Below are 18,284 nucleotides of genomic sequence, written 5' to 3'. Positions count from 1 at the left end.
GGAAAATATTTATTTTCAAAGCCCAGTTTTCAACAGCACACATCTATCAAAGACGGGCACCACAATATTTCAAAACTTGAATCCTGCCCTTCCACAGAGATGCCAATGGAAGGAGAAGGCCGAACCAGGGAATGATGTCTCTGATTCTGTTTAAAACATTAGTCACCCACAGCTCAGCAATTAGCTCAACCATTTAAATAAAAAGAGTCAAAGGCCCATCTACAAACACAATAGTTTGGCTAGAATCCAGCACATGTCAACTTTATGAACAAAGATTCTTTCTCTACAGAGTACTGGAAGTCCCTCCTGGCACTTAAAACCTCTAGAGTATAGCTCCTGAAAGCCTTTCAGACCATGGCTATACAGCAGCAGCTGTGTCCTAAACTTACCCTTTCTACTGTAGCTTAATCATGCCTTGCAGGAAGTGTGTCTTGCTGCAGCCATGATTTTACTTCCTTTTAATTTTCTCTTTAAAGTTACTTTTGCCAAGAGTCCATATAAGTAGAAAACTGGAGTTCATTACTTGAGGAAAGTTTGTACAGAAATGCAGAGAACTCCAGATGTGATACACAACTAAATTACTGGTCTGACTGTGCTAATAACTGGGTAAAATCATAAAATCTGTATGATACAGCTCAGGTGTAAGACAATTGTTTTTTTCTCTTTTTAAAAGCCTATGTAATTATGCAGATTTGTTCTGAACTATAAATGCCAGTAATTTTGTGAGGATTTCATGCACCTTCCAGTCCCTATTATTGCACTTATCCAGTGCATTACATAGGAAGATGTAACCATGTCTGACTGTGTTGATTTCCTGCTTCAGCAACTAAATCAAAATTGAACAAATACAGCTATCAACAAGTACTGTTATTTTAATTAGAGCCTTTGTACAAGTTCAGGCTCTGCCTCTTGAAGTCAAAGGACTGGGTAATTAATCTGAAAACTACATTGGAGGTATTTAGCTCTACACAGTAAGGACCATTTTCTAAAATAAAGATATTGTGATCCATGTTAAGTGAATGGTTGAAACAAATTATTTTAGAGGTATTTTCAAACCTAAATGATTCTATTATTCTAGGTAAATAACAGTGGATGAGAATCTGGTTTTGGTAATGGTTATATGGCCACTTCTCTGGAAAGGATGAGTTCTTTCCTTAGGCAATAGATATACGCCTGAATTCCTTTAAAGTCTTCTTATCCCTGATCTGTTTCATAAAACAGTGTTTTCTATCCAAAAGCAACCTTTTAATTAAGATTAGGAAATCATGCGTTAAGAAGTCACTAAGGAACAAATTCCTCGAAGTCAATACAGATTCTGAACGGCCACTCTTACATTTCATTGCTATCCTTTGGCTGGAGTCTCCTTAAGATTACACAGTTGTTGGTAATGTGGTCCCACATCCAGTGGTACCAAATAAAACAGTGACCAGAATCAAATTTATCATGCACTGTTGAAGGAAACTCTTCAATAATGCTTCAGGATAAGTTGCTAGTTTGGGCTCATGGACTTAAAAAAATTAATCTCTGAATGTAACACTTAATTTCTACCAAAATCAGCCAGTTTTTCAGAAAGACTGATCAATCCACAGCCCATGTTGTCAGACATGGCCAAAATTTGGGCCAAGCTTGTGAGGAGACTAACCAGTACACCTTCCTGTGTATTCTTTTCTCCTGCCTGCAATATCAGCTCCAGAGGGGCAAAACTTTTGGGGCCGCAGGGCACTGTCTGCACTTCCTCCCCTTCCTGCAATTCACCTCTGTTTTCATATGCTGCAGTCCCACCACTGTGAGGACAGGGTGGCACCATACAGAGACAAACCTAAAATGCCTGCTTTGAAAACTCCACCCAGCTCTTTGCATTTGTATGGAGTTGAAGCTCCGCAGGCTTTGAGTTCAGGCCCCAGGTAGCACAGAAGGTACAGTCACACAAAAACCAGCCAGCAGCACCCACGGCTGGACTCTTCCAGCTTTTGACTAAAGCTGCAATAAGCTCTGACTTAGCAGCTCTCTGTCCATCCTAGCCCATGCTCTGAGGAAGTATCATTTTCAAAGTACTTTGTCAAAGCAGATAAAGCATGCTTCTGCCCAACAGCCAAATCTTGAAATGAGATATTCAGATGTATCAGGCTGGTCAGATGATTTGTTTCTTCGGTAAAGACTTTTTAGACCTTGTAATTTGAGGCTTCCCCTTGCACAGGAGAAGTAGTTAATATATCTGGTTGTCTTCCATGCAAAAAAATTTCAAAGTGCTGCAAATCCTTATTTTCTACCAGCTCTCTCCAAAATAACACCACTGTATTTTTCTTTAAAATGAGTTTATAGCAGAAAGTGGGGAACACCAGGAAGCTGGTATGTAGACAGTGTTTGAAAGGTTCATAAATACAAGGAACTGGCACTTCCTATGATTAATATTCATGTGATGCTTGACATTTTGGCTACATGTATCAAATAAAGCACAATAAAAATAAAGTTATCTCCATCTTCAGTTAGCAAAATCAAATTTCTCTGTCTTATTTTGCTAAGCTCCTCTGCTTTTTTAAAAATCACAATTTACTTGCTGCTTAGAGCTCCATTATAATGATATTTTCCAGCTGTGTCCCATCCTTGCTGTTCCTTACCATGCCTCCACCATTTCAGTAAGCATGAACACTTTGCACTGTAGTTAAGTACCTTTGCAGCAGATGCTTGGGGTGATTTCTTGCATTTAGTCATAGAGCAAATGAGACTGGAAATTACTAGTGCAGGGAAGCAATGTGGTGCTTTCTCACCTTCAGGAGTTACAGATTGTTTTAAGTTAGAAACATAAGGCATTAGCTGTTCCCCCTAGAGAGAAAATTAGATTAATTAGTATTATTTTTTTTGTCATCTTACAGTATGTTCTCAGCTGATGCCATCTCACTTTATTCAGTCCCTATTTGAGTTTTTGGAGTGCTTTTCCCCCCCTATCCTTTCATGGTCCTGCCTGGTACCTTGTCAGAATCAGGCCCCTACTCAATCTCTTTCATGAAACAGAAATTCTCATTCATGGCAGCTCTTAGAGTTTAATCTCCATGATCAGTTATGCTTTTCCAAAGCCAAGAGTCTTGGATGTTTTTTCTTTACAGAAGAATACAGTCAAATGAAATTAGAGAACAGTTTTACTTTTCAAACTCCCATGTCTATTCTTCAAAAGCATGTGGAAGGAGAAGAGTTTCAGAACACTAGTACCCTAATCGTATGTCCACTTATGTACTTCTTTGCTGTCTGTGTACAACAGTAAGTTATAAAGAGGCTTTCTCCTCTATCTTTGATTTCTTGGTGTCCCAGTAACTCGGCCATTACCATTTTTAGACTGTCACAGTATCTGTTGAGCACCAGGCCTTATCCCTACCATAGGAGAAAAGAAGAAGGATGGTTGGAAGCCCCTCTGCCAGTATCTGAGGTTTTCATTAACCTACACAGGCTTTAGTTCTCTCACCTGGGCCATTCCAGAAGTAGGAGCAGTGAATATCTCATTCTGAGATCACAAGAAACACAAAGCATTCAGCCTGAATGACTGAAATTACCAGGCTTAGAGTGGCTCTAACCCAGTTATTCATTTCACGTGCAAAACCTGATGTTTTCTGAAAAAATAGAATAGAAACAGGAGCACCAGTGGGAGGCATCCAACATACAACTTGATCAATGTGAATATTTGAGCACAACACTTTCCTCCTTCCCCTAGTATTTCACAGGAACAAGAAGACCGTGACTGGTCACAGTGCAGATATACTCTCTTGCTTGTGATTGACTATGTTAACAAATCTGGGTCAGATGATAACTGCTGGCATGATATGATATAATTGATATGATGTGATGTGATATGATATGATATATGATACGATACCACTGTTCCATGACAAAATCAAGACAAAACATTCATCTTAGGCATTCTGTTTTGTTTACCCTAATGAGTCCTTGAAGTTAGTCAAGTTCCACTTTAGCAGTATGTCTTCCAAAACATCTCTAAAATAATGCTAAGGTGCTTCTCTAACATCAGATAATGACAAAAAACATCAAAAAATGGTTCTGAATGCTCTTCGAATTATGAATTGCAAATGATTGCTATATTTTTGATGTAGGTGACATCAATAAATAAATAGCTGCCTGCAAAGAACAAATAGCTGTTCTCACTGACTTTTTAGAAGATCTTCTGACTATCTGTGGTTTTATTAGATCCATATTTGTTATTATAATAGCACCTGATCATCTTCTGATTGTCCTGGGACAGATGATGACAACTCCTAGATGTCAAAATTATGTAACAATTATGTCCTAATTGTTACATAATTCCTCTGGCAAAGAAAAGGAAGAATATCAATTGTACAAGAGCAAATATTTCATACTTCTTGAAGATCAATCAAGCATCCAAACCAGCTGTTCTGTTCACTCAACTCTGCTGAAGAAAGCAACCTACTGATTTTAAAACCTATGAAGAGCATTTAAAAGTGACTGGTACAGACCTCAGTTTCCCTGAGGCATGTTGAGGGGCTCCTAACACAGAGTGGAATTCAAATGAAGCTGGTCTGTACGAATACGGTCATGCAGATCGTGTACACTGCGGTGAACGATATGGCTAGAAGGGTTAGAAGTAGGACTCAGGTGTTTAGGTAGGATGTGTTTAGGCTTTCAATGATTTGGTTTTTTGAGTAGAACCCTGCTAGGAATGGTGTTCCGATTAGGGCGAGGTTGCCGATGGTGAGGCATGCAGTGGTTATGGGTAGCATCTTTTGGAGTCCTCCTATTTTTCAGATGTCTTGTTCACCATTTAGGCTGTGAATGATGGAGCCTGAGCATAGGAAGAACATGGCTTTGAAGAATGCATTGTCTAACAGGTTGTCTGGTGCATTTTTCTGGCTTGTGGCAGTTACCCAGAGCAGTCACTTCCAAGCTCTGCCTCAGATCAGGTGAATTATCAGCAACCAGATCATTGGTCTTTCACATGCACCCTGATCTGGGGTTGCTGTGCCTGACACTTCCCACAGTGAAGGGAATTGTTAAAGATTCTAAGCTAATCTAATAACTAGGAGTAACAAGTAGGACACAGAGGGATGTTTAGTGGGAGTTGTTAAGCATTTTCCTCTTGCAGTTTAAGTAAAAGGGGCTGAGCTTCTTTGTAAAACCAGATTTGCTTTTGCCTCCGCCAACAGACACATGGGCACAGGACTTTGTGGGGGCAACAGCTTCAAAGGCCTAAATGAAGGATTTAGGATGGTTCCTAAAATACTGCTAGAAAGATCTGGTGGCTAGGCCAAGGCTGTTACTTGGGAGACCAAATCTCATTGGTCTCTTGTACCCCACCATGCCCCACCTCACCGGACCACATCCTATTTCTGTGCTCAGCCACATCAGTGGAGATCCAGAAAGAGAGTTTGCTAATTCAGGGCAGTGTGGGGCTAGGGTAGAATGAGTGAAGACTGAAGACTTGTGGCTCCAAGGGAAGTGTTATCCATGAGCATTGTAGCTTGATCCTTTAAGCAGAAAGGCTTCTCTGCTCACAGGGTTGCTGCAGAAGGCTGAGTCATAGTCATAATCAGAGAGGGTGCCAGAGGTTATGTTGAGTTTCACTGTGGGGAACTGCAAGGAGTTCTTTTAATAATGGATGGTCTGGAACAAAATTAAGCCAAAAGAGGCAAATGTTATATCTGATAACCATTTATTGGTAATGAAAAGACAAAATAAAAAGGATTTACTCTACTAAAGAGAGCTAGAGAAGATGGAGCAAGAGGAAGAAAAATGGGAGAGAGGGAGAGAGAGAGAGAAGACAGAGGGAAAAAGAGGGCTTTCCTCCATCTTCTCCTAGCTGCCTCCTGGATGTGGCACAAGTGCAACCCTTGCCCTGCGTGCCTCTGACAACCATTGTTGAGGCATAACAAAACTGAATTGGCTCATCACAGGTGAACAGGGACAGCAGCCCTTGTAGCTGTCACCAAGTGATGAGTTTTACCTTCCTGGTGCAAGGGCAAAAGACTGTCAGGAACAGAAATGAGCAGACTGGAAGATTAGGCCATGCTTTTAAGGAGGTGCATGGAGGACAGCACAGGAGTCTTCCTCATCAGTTCTCCTGCTGCAGTAAGACTATGTTTTTCTGCTGCCAGGAAAGAGAGGATGTAGGATTAAACCCTGGAAGAAAAATCAGAAAATGCTGAGTGAGTAGAGCCGTACCCTTTTTTTTTCTTTTTGCCTTGTGGGCATACCCACAGAGTTCTGAGGGCTTTCCTTCCCTTCCCTTACAGGGGAGTGGTCAGTGAGTCTGGACCAGGGTCTTGGCCATCCCTGCCTGGTTCTAGATTGTAAGGACAGTCAGAGTTTTCAGTCCAGGGGATGTGTGGGGATGTGTAGCAATTCCTTTGTGATCAATGGCTATTAGTTCTACCTTCTCCTGTCACACAAAAGGAGGCACAGCCTCCTTTTGTGTGATAGGAGAAGGTAGAACTAATCATATCTCCGGCTAGAGATGTGAAAGACCAGCAGCTGTGCCAGTTATTGCTATATTTTTGCTCCACTTTCACTGTTGTCTCTTTAGGGCTGCCAAAATCCAGTCTTAGAGCTGTGCTGGGCATTTCCAGGACTTTGTGACTTTCTCTCTGTATACTGCACCTGCACCTACCTGATGGGCATAGATCTACCTGCCAGATTTCAGAGATGTCTTGTACACATTTGACTGCCTCACACTAACACATAGGGCTCAAGTACCGTGCACTATGTCCTCCATCCTCACTTTCCAACTGAAGACTTCAGGGTACCTTGAATGGGAGCACCCCACTCCTCCCCTCAAAATGCAGATGACACATCTCCAACTTCTTCCTTGCCTACCACCAGGCAAAACTATAAAATATCTTTCTTTATGGGTCCCTGGCTCCCTTCTGGTTCCCAGGCTGTTCTGGAGAGAACTGTTTTCTGTTTAACAGCTGTTCTATACAGCAGTTTCCTGACATCTGTTCCTGGCTTTACCGCACAAAAAAACTTGGGAGCATCAATGCTTTTGCTAATCATTGGCTAGGATCTTCAGTCAGATATTATCAGGTTGTTTCCAAGTTTAACCCTGTGACTAATTTTCCAAGGATATGTGAAAAATCTTAGCTAAAGCCATTTTAAATGGACAATGTCAGGCCTTTGAAGCCTGGTGGCATCAAAATACATAGAGTTTAATGAAGTTATTTACTCACTCATGGCAGTAATTAAACCAACAATATCAACACTGCTGTGTTTCTGTAACATGGGACATGTAACAACTCCCATGAAACCTGGTTTGCTCTGCTTCTGCCTGCTTGTTGACTCTCCTCTCTATGAATAAGTGCAATAGAGACCTTTAAATTCATCTCACCCTTGGGACTATTCTTCTAATCTAGATACGTAATTAATTTTGTCATGAAAAGCCATACCTCTTGAAGCAATTCCAGCGTTGTTTTCAGGAAGGCCTTAGAACCTCCTTATTGTAGACAAGCTTTTTGCTCCCAAAGGAGTAGGATTTGGTATTAAGGAACACAGGCAGAACAAAACTTGCTTTGGAGCTTTGATTGATTTCTTTACTTAACCTTCAGGCTGCAGGAGGGAGGGCCGGGGGCTGCAAGAGGCTGCAGTCCGGGGCAGTGTGATGTGCTCTCCCACATTGCACCATTATGTCAGCCAACAGTAATGCTCCCTGGTATTTTGCCACTGAAGCCTTCAAATGTCATTACCCCTTGGGCAATTCTGCTTTACACTCCAGCGCATCAACCTCACTTCTGGCATGAGGAAGCTGTACTGCCACTTAGGAGATGTGGCTTCAAGCCTCAGTTCTGGCTTTCAAGATCTTGGTTTCTTTCCTGTACGGCAGATTAAAATTTAGCATTCAAAGAGGCTTTAGTGTACTTTACAGGAACTGGAAGAAGTGGTCTTGAGTGCTAAGAAGAGTAATGAGAAATATGCCTAGCCACCTGGGAGCAGTAGTGGTGCAAAGGTGGGGAACTGGTGACACTTTTTGGAGGGATGCAGAGGCACCAAGAGGACAGCAACTCCTCCAGCACTTCTGCTGGTACCATGGAAGGCCTAGGACTGGGAATGCTGGTGTTCAGTGGATGTTGTCAGCTCAACTTCTCACTGTCCTGGCAGCAAGCACAAAGGTCTTCTTACTGTGAGGCCCTGGACTCCTTTTCAGGGACAAAACCCGAACAGTTTTCACCTTCTGTGTGTTCAGGGCCTGCCCTCACAGGAGAGAAGGGAATTGAGCAGATACACAGCTCAAATGCTCCAGTGCAGCAAACCAGAGAAGAGGGTGTTCAGATGTGATGCAGTGCTTCTCAAATGTAGCTCTTGAGGCATAGCCAAGGAATAATATTATGTGCTCCTTGTATTTCCCCCCCTGTAACCAAGTCCTCCTTTTGCTTGCAGCTCAGTATTTCGCTAGCATCATGGTCATCGTTGGTCTGTCTGTGGTGGTAACAGTGCTGGTTCTGCAGTTTCACCATCATGACCCCCAAGCAGGAAAGATGCCCAAATGGGTAAGCAGCTTTGGTGAGAAACATTCAGGAGGTTACTACTGAAAGAAAAGAAAATTGTCTAAAAGCTACAATAAACTTGTTAACTTGTTATAGATGAGAGGCAGAAGTAGTTTTCCATTAATTTGAAGAGTCAGTTACAAACAGCATAGTTGATGCTTTTGTTTGCAATTAAAGGGAAAGAGCAAGCATACTAAATGTGCTTTTCCACTAAAGCCAGTTTCTCCTATTCTCCATTAAAAATAGTTCCTCCTATTTGGCCTTTGTTTTCAATATTATGATGGAGTGGTTGAGTCATTGCAAAGTTATCTCATTCACCACCCAAGTGACAGAATGTGCTAAACAAGCACTAGTCTCTACTGGGCAGTTTGTCTGCAGCCATTTGATCTATTCCCAGTGCATTAGCATGTGAACCCTCTTTTCTCTGCAGCAGCAGACTTTGTCAGCCCAGAGAGGTCTGGCACCAATGCCAGCTGGCTTTCAAATGGAATGTTTCCTTTAGATTTTCAAGTTAAAAGAAAATTATGTTCTATCTATTTAAAAGATTTTAAAATAGGCAAGATATGCTTGTGTTCAGAGAATGAAAAAGGACAAAAGCAGAAGCAGATAGTCACAGTCAACTATCTACCACCCTGTTTGTAGGAGACTGGTTGTACAACATCCTCTGATATCTTGTTCACCACATTTTTCATGCTACACAATTATCCTGACATTTCCCAATTATTTCCCAAAGTGCTGTATGATTAAAAAACCTCTTACTTTCAAGGCAGCAGAGAATGTGCATTCTGGATGAACCAGCTTGTAGGCAAAACCTGAGGGTACATATATGGGAAACATTTTTCAGATATCGTCATGGACAGATTTTGCAGCAGTGTAACAGAACCCATTTTATTGCTTTTTGACTAGCCCAGACATAATGCCTCATGTTAGTCCACCTCACAGGCCCTGCAAGTCAGCTCTTGCTCTCTACCAGTCTCATGTTTTCTTGTCTGGAAACACAAATTCTCCTTCAGGAGAAACCTTGTTCAGTGGCCTGACAGCTGAACTGACATACATTACACAACATGCCATCAGGAAGCAAAAACTGAGGAAAGCATAACTGGGAGGTGCAGATGATAGACTGCAAAAGGTGCAGACCAGACAAGTTTACAGGGCTGAGAGATCTCAGGAGGAAAAATGTGAATGCCAAGTGTGTAGGGAAGAGGCTGACCCCATAAAAGTAAGCACTTATACTCTACAAGCCATAGCCAAGGCTCAGTTGTTAGAATTTGTGTTAGTCTCTATTATTTTTGTTGCTGTTTTGGGGTTTTTCTTGTTGTGTTTTTTTTTTTTTTAAGTTTTGCCTGTCCACCTATATCAGGTGTTTCTTACAGACACCTCGAATGACTTTTGCTCAGTAAAAAAAAAAAAAAAAACAAAAACCTGAAGTGAAGAAGTAGCTTAAGAAAGAAGAAAATTTGTTGCATTACATTTTTCTGCATTACCAGTACCAGCTGCTGCGCTTACCATTTACTTATTCCCACAATGTTCTCTTCATGTCAGAGCCAGGCATAACTTATTACAAGCTCTAGCCCTGATTAATTGGATAGTGTTACAGGATTGTTCTCACCTCCTGCTTAAATGGATTTGTCTGCTGGAGTCAGTTGCAGGGAGAGGCATTGGACAGTTTGGCATGTGTGGGAGCTTCTGCAGACCCAGAAGATTTGAATGGATGCATTTCCTAAACACAGCTGCTTTCTAAACCATTTACAGTTGAGCAGATTTTTCCCTGCCTGTCTCTCAAGGGGTCTGTGCTTGCACTTTGCAATAGAAGAGGGAGGAGAGGGCCTGTTAGTGTTTATCCTCTCTGTAGGTGTTCATTTTCCTTATACCATTGCTTAGAATTGTGTCTTCCTTTCTATTAATCTTTGATGACTTGCAAACCAGCTTTTTCCAAGAGAGGAATTTAAATCCAAGGTGTTCAGTCAGGGCATTTGTTGGCTACTCAGTTGAGAAATGAGAGCTGCTGGCTGATGGACACTTTTGATAATGTCTGCTGAGATAGCATGGAAAAAAATGCTAAAGAAGGCCCAGCTAAGGAGCTGTTTGGGAGTGGATAACATCAGGTATGGACTACAGCTCAACTGACCTTTCTCCACTGACAGCCAAGACTGTTTCATGGTAAAGAGATATAGAGAGACCAAGCACTGAGGGAAGAAGGGTTTTTGTGGGAAAAGGCAAGAGAACTCTGGCTCTTTGCTGTGCTTAAAGCAGGTTTGTTGTGTTTCAGGCTTCTCTGTTGATATGGTTCAAACTCAGACATGCACAGTTCTCCTAGGTGCAGATGTCCCTTATCAAGAGAGCTTTAACTGGAGACTGTCTGCTCTGGGCTAGGCCAGGCTGGTGGCTGTGATGGAAGCTAGGAGTACAGCTGTTTTATAGATAGGAGAGGCTCACAGAGGGGTTGTTGACCTCTAAAGACAGCTGTACCTGTGTACTTCCTTCATAGAATTCTATATACGACAATGCAGGTGAAAGTGTAGATTCATATTTTCATACAGCTGTAATCCAAAAACCTGTATGCTACAGCTGTCTCTTGAAGTAATTGTTATGACAAGAACAGATTGATGCCTGAGTGTCTGTGTTTTCAAGGAAATAGGGCATTTGAAATCCAAGCTAATTAAAAGCTGTGTTACTGTCTTCTGGGTACTTATTTTTCTATGGGAAATGGGTTTGACTGTAGTTATAAAAGTAATTTCCCTAAGGAATAAAAACTCTGTCTTGAAGGAAAAAGCAGCATTCCAATATAAAAGTGCTTTTTCACCTCATGTATCCTTTCACAGCTAAGGCAGATGTATTAACATTTTCTAATAAGAAAGTTTGTCTGACTAAGTGTTTTGGAATTTCACACTCCTGTAGAATTAACTTCTCTCTCCCCTTTGCAAATGACACTGTTGACACATTGCTAGAAATTAAGACCTTTATTTTGTTCCATGTTTTCCCATTTTGTGTCCATGAGCAGTCTGAGCACATTATAATTAAGTTCAATTAAAGGTAGAATCTGTTTTTCAGGCTGCAACATTATGGGTAGCTATTTGTTTGTAGTGACTGTGGAGAAAAATAATGAAATATTTAAAGCAAAATAATATGAATAATGGAAAACAGTCTTGCAGGACTTTCATAGTTTAAATCTAGCTGGCATTTAAGTACCAGACAGCCAGTTGCTGACATCCCAGCTCCCTTCCCTAGTGATGGTGAGAATAAAACTCCAACACTTTGTGGGTTGAGAGAAGAACAGTTTAATAATTGAAACAGAATACAATATAATAATATGAATAATATTAATTATAATAATGAGTAACAATAATAAAAATAATAACTGCAATGATGAGAGAGAGTAATAAAACGCAAGAGAAACAAGTGATGCACTATACAATTGCTCACCACCTGCTGACTGATGCACAGCCTGTTTTTGAGAAGCAATTGACAGCCTCCAACCAACTCCCCACACTTTATATCCTTTTGGAAGATCCCTCTGTCTAGTTCAGGTGAGCTGTCCTGGCTATGCTTCCTCATGGCACTGTGTGCATGTGCTCACTGGTAGAGCACAGGAAATTGAAAAGTCCTTGATTCAGGGTAAGCACTACTTTCCAACAACCAAAACATCAGTATTTTATCAACATTATTCTCATACTGAATCTAAAACACCATGCTGTACCAGCTACTAGGTAAAAAATTAACTCTATTCTAGCCAAAACCATGACAATGATGAAGAACAAAACATTGACTAGAGGCAGAGAAGCAAAGCAGCTCACAGAAAATGTTACAGGACCGTGACATAAAAGAGCTCACTTTGCAGAATTAAAAAATTGTGTAACTATCTTTCACTGGTCATTGGTTTTGGCTATTATTATTATTATTCCTATCTGTGATTACTTAGGCTTCCTCCTTTCTGAAATTATGCTTGTCATTACAGCAGTAGCTCCAAGTGCTAGCTGTAATTTTCCCATTCCTGTATCTGTACTGTGCAAATACAGGAGTCAATTTTTCCTGCATCTGAAACATTTTTGCAGTCAAAATGTGGTCCCAAGTCAAACATGACCAAAGTAAGCAGGATTACACAGGGAGTCCTTGGGAGTCAAGGCTCAAAGGGAAAACCAGAGGCCACATCTGTTTCCTTCTTGATGTCAGATTGTTTGGCTTGCAACCAGGATAATAAAGTCAGCAAAGAGGCCTGTATGCATGGAGGGTCCCTCTCAAGTGCATTGTAAATGCCCTTTTTGAGCGCATAACACCTGGAGGATCTTATAATTACAAGATTTTGCTAATTTAGTTGGCTGCTCTTCACACAAGACATTACTGAATCCACAGCCTTTTTCCTGCCTTATATGTTACCAGTAGGAATTCTAGCAGGCTCAGGCTCAGACCAAACATCTGAAGGTCAGTTCACTGGAAAAAATTTCTGGAAGCACTCTCTGGAGTTAGCTCACTTAATGACCTTGACAAGAAGCATATGAGGCACAATCTGCCATGTGCATGTTAGAGCATCTTGTGATGCACCAGCACACAGGAAAATGACAGCAGTTAATAGCGGCACTTAGATTTTGAACTGCTAAATGTAATAGATTTACTCTTTTGAAAAAAAAAGCCTGCTGTAGTTGAACTCCTCAAAGAAGTATAAAATAGCTTTCAAAAAATCCATGAAAACCCCACCAAGGTCTTTTATTTAGAGGTAAACAATAGCAATAGGGCTGGAAAATGTTCTAGAATCTGTCAGCAAAATCTAAACATTGACACCCAAAAATATTTAACTGTATCTCTTTCCTTACAATCTGAGAAATTTGGTTTGAAAACCACGCAGCCAATTTTGGGCTGTCTGCTCAATTGCAGACATCTCAAAGTCTTTAATAAAGATGAGTCTCCAAGGACCATTTTGTAAAGTAAGATTTTTACATCTCTTTTGCTTTATAAGCAAAGTGGGCATTGAAAATCCCTATGTTCAAGACAGATCCAAAAAAGGGCTATCCTTAGTAGAAGGCTAGACCCTCAAATAACCATTTTGAAAGCAGATAGCTGGAGAACACAGAAATCCATCAGTATTTCTAAGAAACTGTGCAGACTAACTGTAATAGTCACAAAAACTTTCTAAATGATGAAGAGTCTCCTGTATTTCTGCCATGGTAACTCTCTTTCAGGTCCGCGTCGTCCTGCTGAATTGGTGTGCTTGGTTTTTACGAATGAAAAAACCTGGGGAAAACATAAAGCCCCTCTCTTGCAAGTACAGCTATTCCAAGCAGCAGCTGAGCGTGAACAGCATGGAAGTGAGCGTCCTTCCCGGGCACCAGTCCAGCAACGGCAACACCATCTACAGCTACCATGCCATGGAGAGCCCGTGCTGCCCACAGCAGAACGACCTGGGCAGCAAAGGTGGGAAGATGACCTGCCCCTTGGCAGAAGATATTGAGCTTGTGCAAAAGAAAGCTTTAATGGACACTCTTCCAGTGATGGTGAAGATCCTGGAGGAAGTCCAGTTCATAGCGATGCGGTTCAGGAAACAAGATGAGGGTGAAGAGATCTGCAGTGAATGGAAGTTTGCAGCTGCTGTCATAGACAGATTATGTCTGGTTGCATTTACCCTTTTTGCCATCATTTGCACATTTACAATACTCATGTCTGCTCCAAACTTTATAGAAGCTGTTTCAAAGGATTTTGCATAAGGTTTTCAAAGATGAGCATGATAATCAAAAAGTGAATATTGCCAGTAATTTTACTAGATAATTTAACTCAAATAGAGAAGTGTACTTATATGTGCTAACATACACAGAAGGGGATTAAAATAATTTCAGGACATAATTATTCCTGATGTTAGTGATTGTAGTTTCTGAATAGTAAATGTATTGAACTCCGTTACTTATTTCATAGACTAGTGCCACATGTAATTTTGTCATGATCTGTGGTAAGTGATAGACAAGAATTCAATACATTACAATACTATAATATATTTATTACAAGTTAACATTAGTATCAATGTGTTACTTTGAATTTGTGAACTTTTGGATATCGTTAATTTAAATGACCATTGAAGACTATAATTTTTTGCATAATTTTATTGTTTTCAGTATATCTGTGTTTTATAATTATTGTTTGGTGTGGCTGTGACATGCACTTCTCAGATTTGAAAGACGTATCTCCACAGTCTCATGATGCTGTATATTGTATTTATGAGAATAAACCATCATCATATTAGCTCAAGCTAGCACAACGACTACAATGCTTTCTTGGTAAATTTGTTAAGACTGTATCTTTCCCAGAAAATCACTTCGGGTTATTTTTTAAAATTTAAATTAGGAAATATTGTTTTTGACATTGGAAAGAAATGTCTTTCTCCTTGTTGACAATCATCTATGTAATTTACAATGCTTACTTAACTGTTTCTGTCATCTGGAAAGTCTACTTGGTTTAAAATATCACTGCTTTCTTGGAACACAGTTGCCGACCTAACACTAACTAACTCTGTGCAATTAAGGCAGAATCTTGTGGCTCCATAATATCTAGGAAATGGTCGACGGATTTAATTTGGCTCAGATTTCCTATCCAGTCTATACCACTGAAGTAGTATTTTTTTGAAAATTCTATTAGTACAGTTTCCTTTCTATGTGGTCACTAGGCTTTGTTAAAAGGAGTGTATAAAAGACAAACTTTATTTTGCTCAATTTTAATGTATCAATGCTTATTATGAAATTTTTGTCCTTAAATATTCTCTAATATAATGTCTATATATTAATAAAACATAATTGAATTATGCCACTTCCTGGAATATGTGGGGAAAAAAGCTCTATTCTTAATATCAGCTTTTTTCTACTCAGTACTGTGGATGGGAGTGACACCTTTTTTGCATGATTTTATTTTCCCTGCTGATCACAGCAGAGCTGCAAAAGAACATGATCTGTTGTAGACACCTTTCCCCTTTGGAGTAACACAGCAGTTTTCTGAATGTTTACTAGAAGAAAATAACAATCTATTTTGTTCTCTGGCTGACTTTCAACTTACTGTTCTTCCAGGGTTAGTAAAAAATTAGGATTTCCCCTATCTGCATGATGGGATCCTTCACGCCATCATCATTAGAGAAAGAATATGATCATGATTTTACTCAACGGGAAGTACTTCCATCTAAAATGGATGGTGAAGCTGGTAGTTCTATGGATTGAATAAGCTACTATTTCTTAAATGAAAAAGTCCCTCAGCTTTTCCACTATGGCCTTTATTAGGTGGTGATACTTGGCTTTAAATGGAGACTTCACTGTTTTGAATGTTAAACCTCTGCAGCAGTAAGATTAGATCACCACCATGGATTTATCATACTTCTTGGAGTTGTGTTCAAAAAAGCACCTAAGGAGGTCAGCCTAAGAAGGCCCTCACTACAGTGACCTGTTTTATATTTCACACAGTTTTCCTGGTTACTTCAGCTCCAGGTGCAGCTCCAAGTGGTTACAATGGTAAAATCCCTTGCTAATTCTATCCATATTTCAGAGAGATCTCTTCTTCTTGAGAGGAGCACTGTGCTCTAAGTAACTCTTTCCAAGACTGCAGAGAAAACTGCCAATACCTGGTGATTTCTCTTGTGCATTTTGCTGCTTCTGCTTACAAAATTGTCCTTGCTGAGGTATAGAATGTAATTCAGGAAGGTTTTTCCTAATAGAAAAACCTCAGTGAAGAGCAGAATCATTCTGGGGGTTTGGGTTAGTTATACCAGTTATACCTCTTCTCTTGGACAGCAGCTGAAATACTAATTTCATTTTTCTCTTAGTTAAAAGTCTAAATATCCCATTATTTCTGCAACTTGTGATAAAGGATGCTAAATGAACTTTAGAGCACTTGTTCAAGGACCACTAATATTTTTGCTTGAAAAGCATTTTTGTAAGTAATTTTCAGTAACAGGATAAAAAAGGCAAAAGCTGATTTTAAAGCACATAGTCAAAATAACTTAGCATCCTCATGCAAAGCATTTCTCCCTTACATTAAATGAGTTGTTGTATAAGAGTATTTTTAACTAGATGCATAGACCTTAAGATCAGAATGAGGATGGAAACTATCTGAAAGCAACAGTGAAAAATTAGTTTAAATAACTTTTTTTCATATGTAAAAGTTGATAGAAATAAAAAAATTCCATTTATAGGCCATGACTTTGTACTGTTAGATTGTCCCTTATAGACATGCCCTAAAACTCAAATTGCAATTTACGACTCTTCACACTGGACTTAAACTACTTGCTGATTACTTTTTCAGATTGCATATGAGGCAGATCCTTTTGCTATCCACTTATCACTTGGCCTCCTGAAAGGCAATAGCATTGCTACGCAAAGTTTGTAGAAAAACCAGTGTAAAATAGCACAGAAAAATGGTTACTGTACATTGAGAATATTGCAGAATAAAGTGTGAACCAATCTAAGATTTTCCTGAGAATTATAGTACACTTAAAAGATTCGGGCATATTAATTCACAGCTCTTTATGGCATCACCAGTTAGTGTCGTGGTGTATTTATTTCCAGGAGAAGGAAAAAATCCCAAATTGATTGCATAAGTTAAATGGCAACAAGAAACTAACCCACAAAATCCAAGCACTTGTAGAAATTTTACACAAGGAATGATGACCTTACTGTCCCCTTATAACACAGAACATGATAGTAAAGGTCATTGTGCACTTTACCTTGCTGAGGAGCACCTTATTTCCCAAAAGGCACAATAGGTTTCTGCAAAAAAGCTATTCAGCATAATAAAACGAGAATCTCTCCTGGTTTATTTATCAAACATAAAGAACAATTCATATAATCAAACATAATCTTTACTTTTGACTCATGAGTTAGCATGTCTAGATACACACATGAAAGTCTGTGGTTTCTTTGGTTTTGGAAGTCAATTTTTGTCTTGCAAGTTTTCTAATTTATCTGCCATAATAAATATTACATAATAAATATTACTGTAATATTTCTATATTACAGTAAGGTTTCATACATCTTTCATTTGAAATTAACTTTTCAGTTTGATGACAATTAAGAAATAGAAGATCATGATCTAAATCCATTATTCTGAATTACCAAGTGCCTAGGAAAAGAGGATGCTATAAATCAGAAGAAAGTTAATGAAGAACAGGACTAATCTGGGATTTTAGACAATAAGAATGTTAAATATTGAGAAATCCCCCAATACTGAGAAATCCCTACAGAAGTAAATAAAGGCAAAATATTTAGGGTTTGAAGGCTGAAATGCCTTCCCTTTTGTGAGGCTCCTCTTGGCAGAATTTGGGACAAAAAATTTAGAACTCCGTTAAACACTTGGTGAGGTTACATCTGGGTTAAGGGATTGGGCTGAGCAATGATCCTCTGGCTGAAAGGCTTTCCAGAATTACATACCCAGTTTGGAATTAGTTGCTAAACAAGGGTTTCTAGGTTTGTTTTTGTTTTTTTTCTTTTCTTGATGACAAAGAGACTAAGGGAGAAAGGACATGCGACATATGAAAATCCAAGTTTCAATGTAGGTAAGAAAGCACATGCTCAGAATGCTGCTCCTTTTCTCTCTTGTTGTATGATCTAGAGAATACAAAGGGCTCTGCACTGGCCACAGTAGAAGAGTGTCTTGAGTTTGTTTGATGCTGCAGCTGCTAAAGTTAACTCTATCACAACTGCTTCCTGACACCACTTTGGATGGTCTTCAGATCTCTGACTCCTTATCAAGTCTGTTAATCACACAAATATTCACACCATTTTTCTCCTGTCCACATATGGGACTAACAGTGGCTGTGTCTCAAGT

At 39.6% G+C, this 18,284-nt stretch overlaps 1 protein-coding gene across 1 annotated transcript in view; it reads left to right on the top strand.

The window, feature by feature from the left end:
- LOC102064408 (neuronal acetylcholine receptor subunit alpha-7) overlaps nucleotides 1-17,431 on the top strand; it is a 62,320-nt gene extending 44,889 nt beyond the window's left edge. The window contains exons 10-11 of the mRNA XM_005486270.4: nucleotides 8,392-8,501; nucleotides 13,673-17,431. Coding sequence (XP_005486327.1) covers nucleotides 8,392-8,501; nucleotides 13,673-14,194 — 632 coding nt within the window. The 3' untranslated portion in view covers nucleotides 14,195-17,431. The remainder of the gene's footprint in view (nucleotides 1-8,391; nucleotides 8,502-13,672) is intronic.
- The last annotated feature ends 853 nt before the right edge of the window (nucleotides 17,432-18,284 follow it).

This window comes from Zonotrichia albicollis, chromosome Z (genome assembly GCF_047830755.1).
Source record: "Zonotrichia albicollis isolate bZonAlb1 chromosome Z, bZonAlb1.hap1, whole genome shotgun sequence".
NCBI lineage: Eukaryota > Metazoa > Chordata > Aves > Passeriformes > Passerellidae > Zonotrichia > Zonotrichia albicollis.
Note: the sequence above shows the minus strand (reverse complement) of the source record. Positions and strands in the feature narration are given on the sequence as shown.